Raw genomic sequence first — 16641 nt, forward strand, 5'->3', positions numbered from 1 at the left:
AATACCGAACAGTCACGCTACTAAGGCAGACTTACAGAAATCATAGATATTGACAGCATACAAAGTTACATACATATATGTCTGTGTCTTTTTAAGGGACCGGTCAGTTTCTCCAGCCTGGGGGGGGGGGGGTGGATTCTTAAATCGGGCCGACAAAAAGTCACTGACCCCCCTATCTGTAAAACCCAAAACAGGCTGACCCCCCTATCACTTAATTCTATAACATGATGACCCCCCCCCCCCATATATGATATTCGCATTAGTGACAGGTATTTTTTGATCGTGACTCAGTGTGGACCGCTTGACTGTCTTGCATCTACTTTATAAGATCCCGGGTTAGCACTATCATAATTATAATTATTGACTACACAGGGTAAATATATTTGAAAAGGAGTGTAATAGCATCTTGACAGTGAAAGGTAGGGGGAAAGCTTGAGAAGGGAATATGTACAGCTGTCATGGGGGGTCCTAGGGGGTCTCCCCCTAGAAGCCCAGGAGGTTTTTAACTCTGAAAAGCCAATTTTGAGACTATTCAGACATTTTTAGAAAATCATTTCCAAGCTTTACAAGACAGCACCAACATGTAAAAAGCAACTACATAAGGTTGAAATATTTTTGAAATATAGTTTGATAGGATCTTGACAGTAAGAGGTAGGGGAGATCTTGAGACTGGGATGTGCACACCTCATGGGGGGGTCTAGGGGGTCTCCCCCTAGAAGCCCTGGAGGTTTTTCCCTAAAAAAAGTCAATTTTGAGACTATTCAGACCCTTTCAGACAATAATTTCCAAGCCTTACAAGACAACACCAACATGTAAAAAACAACTACATAGGGTTGAAATACTTTTGAAATATACTTTGATAGCATCTTGACAGTAAGAGGGGAAGAGCTTGAGACTGGGATATGTCCACCTCATGCAGGGGGTCTGAGGGGGTCTCCCTCTAGAAGCCCGGGAGGATTTTTACTCTTATAGCCAGTGTTTACGCTATTTAGACCCTTTAGCAATAACTTAATCCATGCTTTACAAGACAGCAAGTATCAGAAACTATTCTTTATAACTTACACTAAGGGTTGAAATATGTTCTTAAAAAGTTAAATGGCATCATTATATACATGTAGTAAAGGTCAGCACATCTAATGGTAGTATCATTGGTAGGGGAGATTTGGAGATTAAGGCAATTTTAGACTATCTTGGCAAACATTTCACATCTTGAAAAGACAATATCATCTCAAATTAGAATAGGGTGAAAATATTTAAGAAAAGTTTAATATCATTATGACAGTAAAAAGGTTGTTGGTGCATCTGATTGTTGGTTGAATGTATGAGTGACCTCTGGGGGTGAGGGAGTCCTTGGGGTTTCCCCCTGGCAGATATGGAGTTTTTTGTTTGAGATACTAAGGCAATATTTAGGTTATTCATAACCTTTGAGGTAATATTTCCAAGCTTCGAAAAGCTAACGTAAATGTACGTTTTAAATGAGTTTCCTATATCACATAAAATAGACATGTAACATTAGTATAGGGGCATTAATATATGTATAATAAAGTCACCGGTATGTTAGAGAACTTTAGGTGGTCATACCTAGTGTATAATAGAAACTGGAATCTGATAGATGTGGTGATTTGTAGTGTCAATAACATGACGATTAGAACAATTTAGATTAACTTCATTTATAAACTATCTATGAAAATTGCCATTACGAAACCTTCAAGTTCACTTTTGCCCCAAACTGCAATATAAGTGAAGCATTGATTGTGAAACAGCCAAGCATTTACATGACATGTTCTGTAACTAGTGTGGTAGGTAGGTAATACATGTACATGTATATAAAAGATATCAGGTGCGCTGATCTCGGCTGCCCACACGTACGAGTCGTTCCACAACTTTGGTCGTTTTTCACCGATTTTCCTTAATTTCTACTCCTGATACTTCTCAGATTGCTTTTCGAGTGTTAAAAGATTCCCTTGATCGGATCAGATAATTGGTATTTGGATTCTTCGTGTCAATTTTTGAACTTGTTCGAACCGGGTCGGTCATCTTGTCAACATGGCATTATCTAACACCTCACGTGTTTTGAATATGTCACGTAGTGCACTGCTGACAATGAGATGGAAAAACGCCAACATTACTCCATTGGCTGCTGAAGCTTCTCGGAAAATAAAGTTTGCCTTGCACCCTCGTGGAACTAAGGCTGGGATACGTCATCGTAAGATATGTGAAATCCAACCCTTGGTTTCATTATGCAGGACTGAAAACAGACCGATAGTTAGACCGAGGTCTATATTAGCAAATATACCTCGAATTTCTGGTGATGTGAATAAACTACAACTAAATGGTGCACTCTGGAATGCCCGTTCATTGACGGGTAAGATTGGCAGTATTGCTACTACATTGCTTGAGAAAAAACTAGACTTCCTTATGGTTACTGAAACATGGCTAAAGAATAAAGATGACCCCGTTACCGCAGAAATTCGCTCAGCTGTTTCAGGTTATTCCGTCCATCAACAGCCACGGACTGACCGTACAGGTGGTGGAGTCGCAGTAATTTCGCGTTCTAACCTATCTGTAGACGGTAAAGTATCACATACTTACAAGTCATTTGAATCCTTGGATCTTTGTTTACGTTCCCGCAGTGAAAAATTACGAATTATTGTGATTTACCGACCACCAAAATCAAAGAAGAATGTTTGCACAATCAATGACTTCCTATCAGAATTCTCGACATTACTTGAAATAGTGATCGCGTCACCTGGACATTTACTAATTGCCGGCGATTTTAATTTACATCTCAATGATCCCGGGTCACGTGAAGCAGCTAAATTCATGGACTTGCTTAGAGCTAATGATCTCCAACAACATGTTAGTAAAGCTACTCATGTTTTGGGACATACACTTGATCTTCTCATAACACGTTCATCAGATCCACTGCTACATTCCATAGATGTCAGTGACGTACTACTATCAGACCACAGTCTAGTCTATTTCAATATGAGAGTTTCCCGGGGTGACCCTAAAACGAATGACAACCTGAATGACGGAAAACGAATGACAGCATTTCTAGGTGGTAAACAGTGGAATTACACCCTTTTCTACATTCAGTTAGTTGAATGACACCCTCCGCACTGTAAAACCAGTGGAATGACAGCCGCCACTCTATAAAATAAGTGGAATGACAGCATTTTTAATGCTTTAGAACTGGAATGACAGCATTTCTAGGTGGTAAACAGTGGAATGACACCCTTTTCTACATTCAGTTAGTTGAATGACAGCCTCTACACTGTAGAACCCCTGGAATGACAGCCGCCACTCTATAAAATAAGTGGAATGACAGCATTTTTAATGCTTTGGAACTGGAATGACAGCATTTTTAGGTGGTAAACAGTGGAATGACACCCTTTTCTACAATCAGTTAGTTGAATGACACACTCTGCACTGTAGAACCACTGGAATGACAGCCGCCACTCTATAAAATAAGTGGAATGACAGCATTTTCAATGCTTTAGAACTGGAATGACAGCATTTCTAGGTGGTAAACAGTGGAATGACACCCTTTTCTACATTCAGTTAGTTGAATGACACCCTCTGCACTGTAGAACCACTGGAATGACAGCCGCCACTCTATAAAATAAGTGGAATGACAGCATTTTCAATGCTTTAGAACTGGAATGACAGCATTTCTAGGTGGTAAACAGTGGAATGACACCCTTTTCTACATTCAGTTAGTTGAATGACACCCTCTACACTGTAGAACCACTGGAATGACAGCCGCCACTCTGTGAAATAAGTGGAATGACAGCATTCTTAATGCTTTGGTACTGGAATGACAGCATTTCTAGGTGGTAAACAGTGGAATGACACCCTTTTCTACATTCAGTTAGTTGAATGACACCCTCTGCACTGTAGAACCACTGGAATGACAGCCGCCACTCTATAAAATAAGTGGAATGACAGCATTTTTAATGCTTTAGAACTGGAATGTCAGCATTTCTAGGTGGTAAACAGTGGAATGACACCCTTTTCTACATTCAGTTAGTTGAATGACAGCCTCTACACTGTAGAACCCCTGGAATGACAGCCGCCACTCTATAAAATAAGTGGAATGACAGCATTTTTAATGCTTTGGAACTGGAATGACAGCATTTTTAGGTGGTAAACAGTGGAATGACACCCTTTTCTACAATCAGTTAGTTGAATGACACACTCTGCACTGTAGAACCACTGGAATGACAGCCGCCACTCTATAAAATAAGTGGAATGACAGCATTTTTAATGCTTTAGAACTGGAATGACAGCATTTCTAGGTGGTAAACAGTGGAATGACACCCTTTTCTACATTCAGTTAGTTGAATGACACCCTCTACACTGTAGAACCACTGGAATGACAGCCGCCACTCTATAAAAAGAGTGCAGAGGGTGTCATTCAACTAACTGAATGTAGAAAAGGGTGTCATTCCACTGTTTACCACCTAGAAATGCTGTCATTCCAGTACCAAAGCATTAAAAATGCTGTCATTCCACTTATTTTATAGAGTGGCGGCTGTCATTCCAGTGGTTCTACAGTGCAGAGTGTGTCATTCAACTAACTGATTGTAGAAAAGGGTGTCATTCCACTGTTTACCACCTAAAAATGCTGTCATTCCAGTTCCAAAGCATTAAAAATGCTGTCATTCCACTTATTTTATAGAGTGGCGGCTGTCATTCCAGGGGTTCTACAGTGTAGAGGCTGTCATTCAACTAACTGAATGTAGAAAAGGGTGTCATTCCACTGTTTACCACCTAGAAATGCTGACATTCCAGTTCTAAAGCATTAAAAATGCTGTCATTCCACTTATTTTATAGAGTGGCGGCTGTCATTCCAGTGGTTCTACAGTGCAGAGGGTGTCATTCAACTAACTGAATGTAGAAAAGGGTGTCATTCCACTGTTTACCACCTAGAAATGCTGTCATTCCAGTTCTAAAGCATTGAAAATGCTGTCATTCCACTTATTTTATAGAGTGGCGGCTGTCATTCCACTGGTTTTACAGTGCAGAGGGTGTCATTCAACTAACTGAATGTAGAAAAGGGTGTCATTCCACTGTTTACCACCTAGAAATGCTGTCATTCCAGTACCAAAGCATTAAAAATGCTGTCATTCCACTTATTTTATAGAGTGGCGGCTGTCATTCCAGTGGTTCTACAGTGTAGAGGGTGTCATTCAACTAACTGAATGTAGAAAAGGGTGTCATTCCACTGTTTACCACCTAGAAATGCTGTCATTCCAGTTCTAAAGCATTGAAAATGCTGTCATTCCACTTATTTTATAGAGTGGCGGCTGTCATTCCAGTGGTTCTACAGTGCAGAGGGTGTCATTCAACTAACTGAATGTAGAAAAGGGTGTCATTCCACTGTTTACCACCTAGAAATGCTGTCATTCCAGTTCTAAAGCATTGAAAATGCTGTCATTCCACTTATTTTATAGAGTGGCGGCTGTCATTCCAGTGGTTCTACAGTGCAGAGTGTGTCATTCAACTAACTGATTGTAGAAAAGGGTGTCATTCCACTGTTTACCACCTAAAAATGCTGTCATTCCAGTTCCAAAGCATTAAAAATGCTGTCATTCCACTTATTTTATAGAGTGGCGGCTGTCATTCCAGGGGTTCTACAGTGTAGAGGCTGTCATTCAACTAACTGAATGTAGAAAAGGGTGTCATTCCACTGTTTACCACCTAGAAATGCTGACATTCCAGTTCTAAAGCATTAAAAATGCTGTCATTCCACTTATTTTATAGAGTGGCGGCTGTCATTCCAGTGGTTCTACAGTGCAGAGGGTGTCATTCAACTAACTGAATGTAGAAAAGGGTGTCATTCCACTGTTTACCACCTAGAAATGCTGTCATTCCAGTTCTAAAGCATTGAAAATGCTGTCATTCCACTTATTTTATAGAGTGGCGGCTGTCATTCCAGTGGTTCTACAGTGCAGAGTGTGTCATTCAACTAACTGATTGTAGAAAAGGGTGTCATTCCACTGTTTACCACCTAAAAATGCTGTCATTCCAGTTCCAAAGCATTAAAAATGCTGTCATTCCACTTATTTTATAGAGTGGCGGCTGTCATTCCAGGGGTTCTACAGTGTAGAGGCTGTCATTCAACTAACTGAATGTAGAAAAGGGTGTCATTCCACTGTTTACCACCTAGAAATGCTGTCATTCCAGTTCTAAAGCATTAAAAATGCTGTCATTCCACTTATTTTATAGAGTGGCGGCTGTCATTCCACTGGTTTTACAGTGCAGAGGGTGTCATTCAACTAACTGAATGTAGAAAAGGGTGTCATTCCACTGTTTACCACCTAGAAATGCTGTCATTCGTTTTCCGTCATTCAGGTTGTCATTCGTTTTAGGGTCACCCAGTTTCCCGTCCAGTGAACTCTAAAGTAACCCGATCTCGACGTAATTTTCGAACAATGAACCGTGCAGAATTCATTTCCAGGATGAATAACGCATTCGTCCCAGTTCCACAATACTTGGACGTAGATCAACTGACTTCTTTCCATGATCAAACGATTACGGAAATTCTCGACGATCTAATACCGGTAACTTCCAAAACCTTCATCGATAAGCCAAGAGCTCCTTGGTTCAACGAAGAGCTGATGATCCTGAGGAAAACACTTCGTAAATGTGAAAGACAGTGGCGAAATACTCGCCTGGCTGTTCATCGAGAAATATTTCTCAGCAAACGATTACAATACAACCGACGTGCAGACGAAATTAAGTCTGAATACCATCGCTCACGTATTAACGGGACAGATACGAAAGGATTGTTCAAAATCGTTGATGAATTGACCGGGTCCAAGAAGTCGAGCAACAATATCAAACCAACTGATGTTCCTCTTAAAGGATCTGTGTGGCACATTTCTGAATTTCTTCAAATGTAAAGTTGAGAAATTAAGAGATGGCCTAATACCCGTAATTGATCATGTTATAACACCTGTTAATTATTCAATGTCATCATTTACTACTGTTACTGAAGATGATGTGATAAAGATTGTTACTAAATCGTCTTCCAAATCAAGTAGCTTAGACATTTTACCGACTGATCTTTTAAAGGAATGTTTCCATGTGATTGTGCCTTTAATAACCCACCTTTTTAGCAAGTCTCTTTCAACAGGTGTGGTTCCTCAGGTTTTTAAGTCTGCAATCATTCGCCCTTTGATTAAGAAACCAAACCTTGATTGTATTATTTTTAAGAACTATAGACCTGTGTCAAATCTTTGTTTTTTATCGAAATGTTTAGAACGCATTGTTGCTGAACAACTTAACTCTTATCTTTCAGACAATCAACTCTATGCTAAGGGTCAATCAGCTTACCGTGCCTGTCATAGCACCGAAACAGCTTTGCTTCGTGTGCACAATGATATCATGATTGCATTGGATTCTCGCAAGGATGTTATTCTGGTAATGCTTGATTTGTCGGCTGCGTTTGACACTCTAGATCATGATATTTTATTACATAGATTGCAGTCTCGCTTTGGTGTTAACGGTATAGTTCTACAATGGTTTCGATCATATTTGACAGGCAGAACACAACGTGTTGTCATTGATTCCACCACATCAAGCGATGATGTTTTAATGTTTGGCGTACCGCAGGGCTCAGTACTGGGGCCTATACTTTTCACATTATATACCGCACCATTAGATGATATTATCTCGGCCTATGGCCTGGATTCCATGTTTTATGCTGATGATTCCTCGATTTACGTGGTATGCAATCGCCCAAGCGATGTCACATCTAATATTGAATCATGTATCGACGACGTGCGTGGATGGATGAAGTCTAACATGCTGATTTTGAATGACGAAAAGACGGAGATTGTTCATTTCTCGTCTCGTTTCAAAAGAAACGTGAATAAGTTAGATAGTTTGAGGATCGGCGTGTCAAATATTAGTCCATCGACTTCGGCTAAAAATCTTGGTGTTATTCTTAACTCTGATGGATTTATGTCTAGCCAAATTGATAGCATTTGTAGATCTGCCAACTTTGCTTTGTACAGAATTGGTAAAATTCGATCATTGCTTGATGCCTCAGCCACAGAAAAGTTAGTTCATGCTTTTGTAACTTCACGCTTGGATTATTGTAACAGCTTGCTACATGGGATCAAAGATATTCAGCTCGTCAAATTACAGTCAGTACAAAATGCAGCTGCGCGACTTGTCACCCGGACAAAGAAATTCGAACATATCACACCTGTTCTATTTCACCTGCACTGGCTACCCATACACCAACGAATCAAGTTTAAAATTGCTCTCTTCACTTTCAAAATTCTTAGTGGTCAATGCCCTGAGTACATGAGAACAATGTTAAACAGTTACACCCCACTGCGCACACTCCGTTCATCCGACAAATTAACCTTATCAAGACGTGATACAACTTATACAACAAAAAACTACGGTCACCGTGCTTTTACGATTGCAGCTCCAATTGTCTGGAATGGTTTTCCTTTTAGCATTCGCTCGATCTCTACAATTGAGTCATTTAAACGTGGTCTCAAGACCCATTTGTTTAAGGAATTTTATGATGGTATGATTTGTGGAATTTTATGTTATAGCTGCTTTTATTGTTGCTTTTGTTGAGTGTTGTTGTCAAATCTGTTTTTTTATCAGCTATGTCTTTTTAGTAATGTAAAGAACACTGAGACGCAGTGTAGTGCGCTTTTTAAGAAAATAAATTATTAATTATTATTATAGTTATGTTTGAACTAATAAGTAATATTAAAGAAATCATGTAAGAAACAGGGACAAGAACAAATATTGACATGTACCACATTTCAGACAAGGCTATATGCCATTGTAGAAAAAGATTTTTTTCTTCCATCACAATCCAAAACATTAGTAGATTCTTAAATCAGGCCGACAAACTCTCACTGACCCCTATCTGTAAAACCAAAAACAGGCTGAACCCCTATCACTTGTAGTGTCAATAACATGTAGCGTCCAAAATAGAAAGTGTATTAATCCCTTCTGACAAGTTCATACTGACGAGTAGAACAATTTAGATTAACTTCTTTTATGAACTCTCCATGAAGATTACCATTACGAAACCTTCAAGTTCACTTTTGGCCCAAAGTGCAATATAAGTGAAACATTGATTGTAAAACAGCCAAGCATTTACATGACATGTTCTGTAACTAGTGTACGGGGTAGCTAGGTAATGCATGTATATGTATATGTATAGTTATGTTTGAACTAATAAGTAATATTAAAGAATTCATGTAAGAAACAGGGACAGGAACAAATATTGACATGTACCACATTTTAGACAAGGCTATGTGCCATTGTAGAAAAATATTTTTTTCTTCCATCACAATCCAAAACACAATGACCCCCCCCCCCCCTATCCACAATTTTGAAAACAGCATGACCCCCCTACTGCCAATTTCAGAAAACATGGTGACCCCCATACAAATCTACCGCCTCCCCCCGGCTGAAGAAACTGACCGGTCCCTTAGTTGAAACTTACTACGTGGCAATCTCGGAGAGATCTTGAGGACATTGTGTACTGACAGAAGGGCTTGGAGTATCAACAAGGTTGTGTCACGAAATGCTGAAGGTAATTATGGTTGATTATCCTTCCAAAACTTTAATGTACCAAAATGATTAGCCCTGCAGTGCCTGTAAGTTAAGATAACGATGATATATCAGTTGAATTTGGTCCTCAATGTGAGTTGTATACTGCATGACGAACTACAGTCATGCGTTGCAGGGAGCCTTCATTAATTACAACTTACGAGCTGGAGGAAAGGGGACCATATTTTACAAATCAATGCACGGGGAAGGGCCTTATATTTTTTTTAAACAAAGTCGGTAGTGCATCCATCTAGTGTTTGGGAGTTCTGGTCTTCGGTTCTGCCAATTGCAACAAAACATTTGAATTAACCACAGTGCCTTCACACAAGTTCACTGTGGTAGCAATAGAGGGAAAGAGGCAATGCCTTTTGAAATTATCAATGTGGTGGCAGCGTTGAGATCGAGTTCTTACCATTGATGCTAAGTACTTTTGTCCCTTGTCCCTTCTAACAGCATTTTAACCAGTGTTTTGAAACATTGGAAATAGGTCTAGTCTATGCCACACTCATCTAATCATTTGCCGCCTGTTAACTCATTAGAGAACGTCTCAGCTGGTGCCATAGCAAAGCTTTAGTTTAACAAATTTCATTTTATTTCATCGAATTGACCGCTTGATGAATAGTCACGCTGTTTCCTTTTTATTCTTCAATGTAAAATGTGTTGTCGTGTATTAAAGTAATCTGAGAACCTTAGATTTATATTAAATATCCGTCATAGAGTCATCATCTCACACAATTTCTTGACCCCTATCAACCTTTGTTTAGAAACAAGCCTGTCTGCTTGCTGTTTGCTGTTTTTGTCTTGGTGGCATTTTCACATACGGCATTCATACAACTTCGTTAGAGAGATGGCTCAAAACTCCCACGTTGACTGTAATGAACTTTGGCCGCAGAAAAGAAATAACCCGGTAAGTGTACTGTTATGACTTCTACTGATAAAAATATGTATACACTATAGCTGAATAAGAACGTATAAAACTTTACTGCATCACACATGAGGCCAAGAGAGGTGAATAATACTTACAGGCATGTACATATCCATTCATATTCATAAGTGTACAGTATACGTGCAGAGGAACCAAAATAATAATCTGGAAAATAGCTTTTTTAAAAAGAATTATATGTAAATACATCCAATGGTTTGACTAAAGTTCTTCACACAGTAAATCAAAAACGAATGGCTGAAATATCTAAATAGTACAGTCTCCTTCAAAGGGGTATAAATTTTGTGATAACAACAACAACAACAACAACAACTTGCTTTGCTGTCTCTAGGGGTTTTGTCTGTTATTACGATATTTTCTATAATATTGTATAATGCCATTACATTTGTAAATGCTTTGGAATTATGTTTGAATTTCTAAAAATCTACTCCAATTTCCTTCAGTACATTCGTTTGCAGAATGAGTTTCTAAATGTTTTTATGTCATATAGAAATATAGATTTGAGTAAATGTCACAGATTGTATAATAAAGAGTCTTTAGGCGAAACTTTAGTTCCCAAGTGACCTGTGTTCTTGTTGATCTCGAGTGTTGACAGTTAAATGTCATATCTGTTTAGATACACCAATCAGTGTAGGATCTGATGGACTACTTTACTACTGACATTCACTATTATTCTATTTTTGTCAAGATCAAGATGATGTGCAATTTGTTGACCACTGACAAGGATTCTTTTATAAAACTATGTACCAAATTCATTCTGCTATCCTGTTCTTTTCCTGTTAATAGCATTTTTCAATGACCAGTTCCAAAACTGCTTAATGAGCATGATTTTGTAAACAATGAGTAAACACTAAACAGTTCTAGAAGTTTTAGCGTGAAACGGTTACCAGATATCGCATCGCATTCTGAAAATAAAATTATCGGAAAATACGTTGAAGTAACGATTTTAGAAGAAAGGAAGCTGGAAGCCTAATGAAATGATTATTTATCAACTTTAAAATTACACAAATTGACAATGATGCTTTCCTGTACGTCCGCCCCCCCTATACTGTCGCTACATGTGTCTCTTTCTGTATATGTGTGTGTATTTCTCAATCTTAACCTTTATGTCCTTGTCACCCCACCCCACCCCGCCACATATACACATGCATGCACACACACATACATACATACATACATACATACATACATACATACATACATACATACATACACACACACACACACACACACACACACACACACACACACACACACACACAAACAATAAAACACACATGGTATATACACTCCCACATATGTATCATTGGACTTTGGGGGGTGGGTGGGGATTAGTGCACTGCTTTGGTGACAGATGCATTATGGAACCTTCAGTAATTACATGGGGCGGGGGAATGGGGTCACCTTTTATAAATCGGTTCTCAGGGGAGGGTCCCATTTTACTTAGACTAATTGTATTGTCTAAATTAGCATTATTTTGGGGTTTTGGCATCTATGGATAGTTGTATGCAAACTCGATGCAATATAGCCAGGAGGTGCACACTTAGTGACCTCACAAAAATTTTAATTATTTTCGATTGATGACAATGTACTTTGCAATATGTGGTGCTCAAAACATGTTTCACTTTTACTATAGTATCCTTATAACCACGGTAATGAACAGCCCAAAGTTTCCTTAGGACTCCATGCAATAAAGCCTGTACGTGCACACTTAGTGACCTCTCAAAATTTAATATCGTTTTGATTGTTGATGCTGTACTTTGCATTGCTATTAGCTATGTATATGAGGTGCTCAAAACATGTTTCACTTTTACTATAGCATCCGTGTAACCATGGTAATGGACAGCCCAATGTTGCCTTAAATTATGGCTTAGGGTTAGATTAATATCAGACCATATCATCAAATCGGTGCTGACAACGTGGCATATAGTGAACAGTGTCTTCACATAAATATACCGTGGTGGTGGTAGTAGTGGTGGTTGGGGAAATAATGCCTCTAACACTTTCAACTTGATGGCAGCAGTGGGAATAATTCCTTTAAACCTTTGATTCTGAGACTAGTGTCCTTTACCATGTCTGACAGCATTTAAACCATGTTTTTGAAATATTTAAAGGGGGGGGGGTCATATTTTAGAGAAGGGGAATTGAGGGATGGTCACTTTTTTGCACGACGGAATCGGGGGAAGGCCACAACAGCCCGAGCCTGATTTCCTCCGGCCCGCCCCCTTGTAATTACTGAAGGCTCCCTTAGATGGGGTTTTGTGTAGGATATGCCCGGTTAATTCTGCATATTTGATATAAACAATGTTTAAGATCTCAATGGACTTTCTTTCGATTCCTGATATACAATATGTTTATAATTCTGTTTCTATTCTCTTTATATTCTATTTTTTCAGGTTATCTGCAACTTTGGCAAATGCCACCGATTCACCGGGAAACATACACCTTTGCCAACCACTTGGTAACATTGTGTACATCAAAACTCACAAAACCGGAAGTACTACTCTGGCAGCCATTATCTACAGATATGGCTATCAAAGAAATTTGTCATTTTTATTGAGTAGAAGTAAAATGGGTCATTTAAGACGTAGGCCTCTCACATCAAATAGCGGCCCTTCCCTTCATCCACCAATCAATGTATCTAAAGGCGACTACGAACACTATGAATTCAACATATCAGCAGGTCACGTGATCTACAATCGCCATGCCTTTGACTTTTTCATACACGGGCATCCAAAATACATAACCATCATTCGGGAACCAGCGAAACAGTTTGAATCGTCTTTCTCATTCTTTAGCTATAGACACCAATATATGAAAGGTGCAAATATCTCAAAGACTATTCCATTTGCGGCTTTGGAAGAATTTGTAGAACATACTGACAGATATGAAAACACAATAAACAAATCACTCTCTCATGGGATAACAGTGAAAAATACACAGTTTTTCGATTTGGGATTACCGATAAACAAAATGGCGGATGTGAAATATGTAAATAAATTAATATCTCAGATAGCGGCTGCTTTCGATCTAGTCCTGATAACGGAATATTTTGACGAATCACTCATCTTACTGAAAAAAGAATTGTGTTGGGACTTGGAAAACATCATTTATTTCAAAAAGAATGCTCGCTTTGGTCATGGTGATAGTCCAATAATGTCAGTAAAATTACAACACAAAATCAGAGAGTTTAACAAAGCCGATGTTTTATTGTATGACCACTTCAATAAAACACTTTGGCAAAAGATTCGAGAATATGGACCGTCTTTTCAAAGTGACTTGGAATTGTTTAGAAGGCGTCTGGATGATCTAAAATCCGATTGCATAGAAGGGTACGAAAAACAGCCTAAGCGTAGTCGTGAGGTCGAGGTATTGAAGTCTAACGCATCACATATTTGCCAAGATTTGGGCTATAGTCACGATACGTGGTTTGCTCAAATTCTAGAACGACAGCATGTGTCTATGACGACGCTGAACTCGTCCACATTCCGGAACATTCGTCGTAAGAATGCAAGAAACAGTCGCTTGCTTAATACCAGTCGTAAGAAATCCACGAACGGTCGTTTGCGAAACGCCACAAGAACGCTTGATGAAAAAAGTCACTCGTAGTAATTACGTTGTGCGTAAGGAAACGAACAGGATTTACGACGGGGGGGGGGGGGCGACAGTGTGCGTTTGATTTGTGGGTCTTGAACCAAATTACACCTTAGGAACGGCAATTAGCCTAGTGAATATACAAACAAAATTACTTTGCCCTAATAATATACATTTCATTTACCTCTATATAAATATGAAGAGGCAGGTAATAACCATCCTTTTAATCTCTCTGTAATATCCAATGGAAAGGCGGGGATGGGGTGTTGTAACGAAATCGAAAATTCTCATGCTTATTCAGGGGATGACATTTGCGAGCGCGAGGCGAGCGGCTGCAAAAAATGACACAATAACACATGAAAGTCGAACTTATTTATATCTTATCAGCATTCAAATGTACATGGTTGTAGTCTAGGAGTAGATATCAAGAGTTCAAATTGTAAATTTGTTAAATAAGACGGTCGTACAATTAATAACACTATTGATAGCTACTCAATTAGAGAAACAAATAAGGGGTACTGTTTAATTGGATTAAAAAGGTCATGTCGGAAATTAAAATGTTTGATTAATTATGTAGTTAAACAGGGAGAGGCGGTGATGAGTAGGATATAGACAGGGAGAGGTTGTGAAGAGTAGGATATAGACAGGGAGAGGTTGTGAAGAGTAGGATATAGACAGGGAGAGGCTGTGATGAGTAGGATATATACAGGGAGAGGTGGTGAAGAGTAGGATATAGATAGGGAGAGGCGGCGAAGAGTAGGATATAGACAGGGAGAGGTTGTGAAGAGTGGGATATAGACAGAGAGAGGCGGTGAAGAGTAGGATATAGACAGGGAGAGGTGGTGAAGAATAGGATATAGACTGGGAGAGGTGGTGAAGAACTATATAGATAACTGAGAGTGTAAAGAACGAAATCTGTCTGTGTGTCCATCTCTCTGTATCCATCACTGGGCTGATAGCAATGAAAGTTAGTACATACATTTGTTGCAATTACCGCGATCAGTTAGTATTATTATAAATTTTGACAGAATTTGGTTTCGATGCTGTTTTGTATTTTAAAGATGTTTTGTTTCCTAGGCCTAAAAGTTTAAGTTGGTATAGGCACGTTATTTTGGTTAAAGTATAATGAGACGAATTTTACCAATGTATATATCTCTAGAATTTAGCTAACCAATCTTCCTCAGAGAATGCTATTTGTGACATATAGGTACATGTACTTTGCAGTGGAGGCAATTGCATATCAATTAGCATAATTAGCATATTATTTGTCTTATTAATAATGGTCTATCTCACTTTTAAGTGTTTTGTTAATAAAACGAAACTTATGACATACATGTCTATTTTTCTCACTCAATATGTACCATATTCTTGGTGACATCATAGATGTTAATTTAGAACTTACCATGTAATATCCAAACAGAGTATGTATCTTCCAGCTGCCTCTGTCTGGGGCGTCTGTCGAGCGCCGCCGTAAAGAGGATAGTGGTTTTACGACAACGTGTATATCACCTAAATGAAATGAAAACCACAGGCGTATCCTTTATGTCACAACATTCATCACATCTTAAGGAGTACAAAATGGAGCATACATATTTTCGCCATTAACATAGTGTTGTTAATTTTGAACATTTTTATTGTTAATCTTTGCGTAATTGAACTGAAATTAAACGTGTATGTATACTGAAACATACTTGTATCAATGCTATGTTTGGTAAACAAAATTCTCGTGTGTGGTTTCTTTCTTTTTTTAATATTGAATTTCGTAAATACCCAATAACGCCATTTTTTGGAGAATGGCCATCCTTGAATAGAATATTAGCCCACAAGCGACTTTGTAATAATGGGATAATCATAGATCCGCGAGAGTACACTCTGATATGTCGTGTCGCTCAGCCTTTAGTGATTAGGGTTGCAGATGAGAGAGGTCGCCCCGTCACGACGTACCTTACAAACTAATAAGTAGATTCCAGAATCCGTGTTTTCAAGTTGAAGGGTCTGTTTTGCGTCTTATTGGGCGGGGGGGGGGGGTATCAAGGGAAAATACTACCAAATACGCTTGAATGAAATAAACAACAATAAGTGTACTGTCATGTTCTTATTTTCTTTTTTACCTGGATATTACTGATATATTAGACATGTATATGGACCTCAACAGAACAAATCTTTGGTTATCAAAGTAATTCAATAACTTTACCAGATGTTAATTTGACAGGTATATCTATTCTGTCGATGCTGTTGGTTTACCGAAGTAAACACTTCTAATCTTATATAATCCAATTCAATCTAATTTAATCTAATCTAATACGTATACAAGAGAGAAAATGGAAATTCAAACCAATAAAAAAAAACTGATTGTGAATATGCCTCAGTGGATTTGAGGGAGAATATATGAGACGGCTCCTAAACAGTGTTGATTGGAAGAAGGGGTAGCTAGGAAAACAGAAAGATTCCACCAGCCGCCCTCCTCGCTGTAAATTCTGACCGCAGCCTAACGTTTGTCCACG

At 38.7% G+C, this 16641-nt stretch overlaps 2 protein-coding genes across 2 annotated transcripts in view; one reads left to right on the forward strand and one right to left on the reverse strand.

Moving 5' to 3' along the window:
• The window catches only part of LOC144453963 (general transcription factor IIE subunit 1-like), a 228598-nt gene that overhangs the window by 28502 nt on the left and 183455 nt on the right, over positions 1–16641 (reverse strand). The window lies entirely within an intron of this gene.
• On the forward strand, positions 9511–14152 carry LOC144433391 (galactosylceramide sulfotransferase-like). Its single transcript, XM_078121694.1, has 3 exons — positions 9511–9583; positions 10365–10507; positions 12940–14152. The coding sequence occupies exons 1-3, from the start codon at positions 9575–9577 to the stop codon at positions 14150–14152; spliced, it is 1365 nt and encodes a 454-aa protein (XP_077977820.1). The 5' UTR covers positions 9511–9574.

This window comes from Glandiceps talaboti, chromosome 3 (assembly GCF_964340395.1).
Source record: "Glandiceps talaboti chromosome 3, keGlaTala1.1, whole genome shotgun sequence".
Lineage (NCBI taxonomy): Eukaryota > Metazoa > Hemichordata > Enteropneusta > Spengelidae > Glandiceps > Glandiceps talaboti.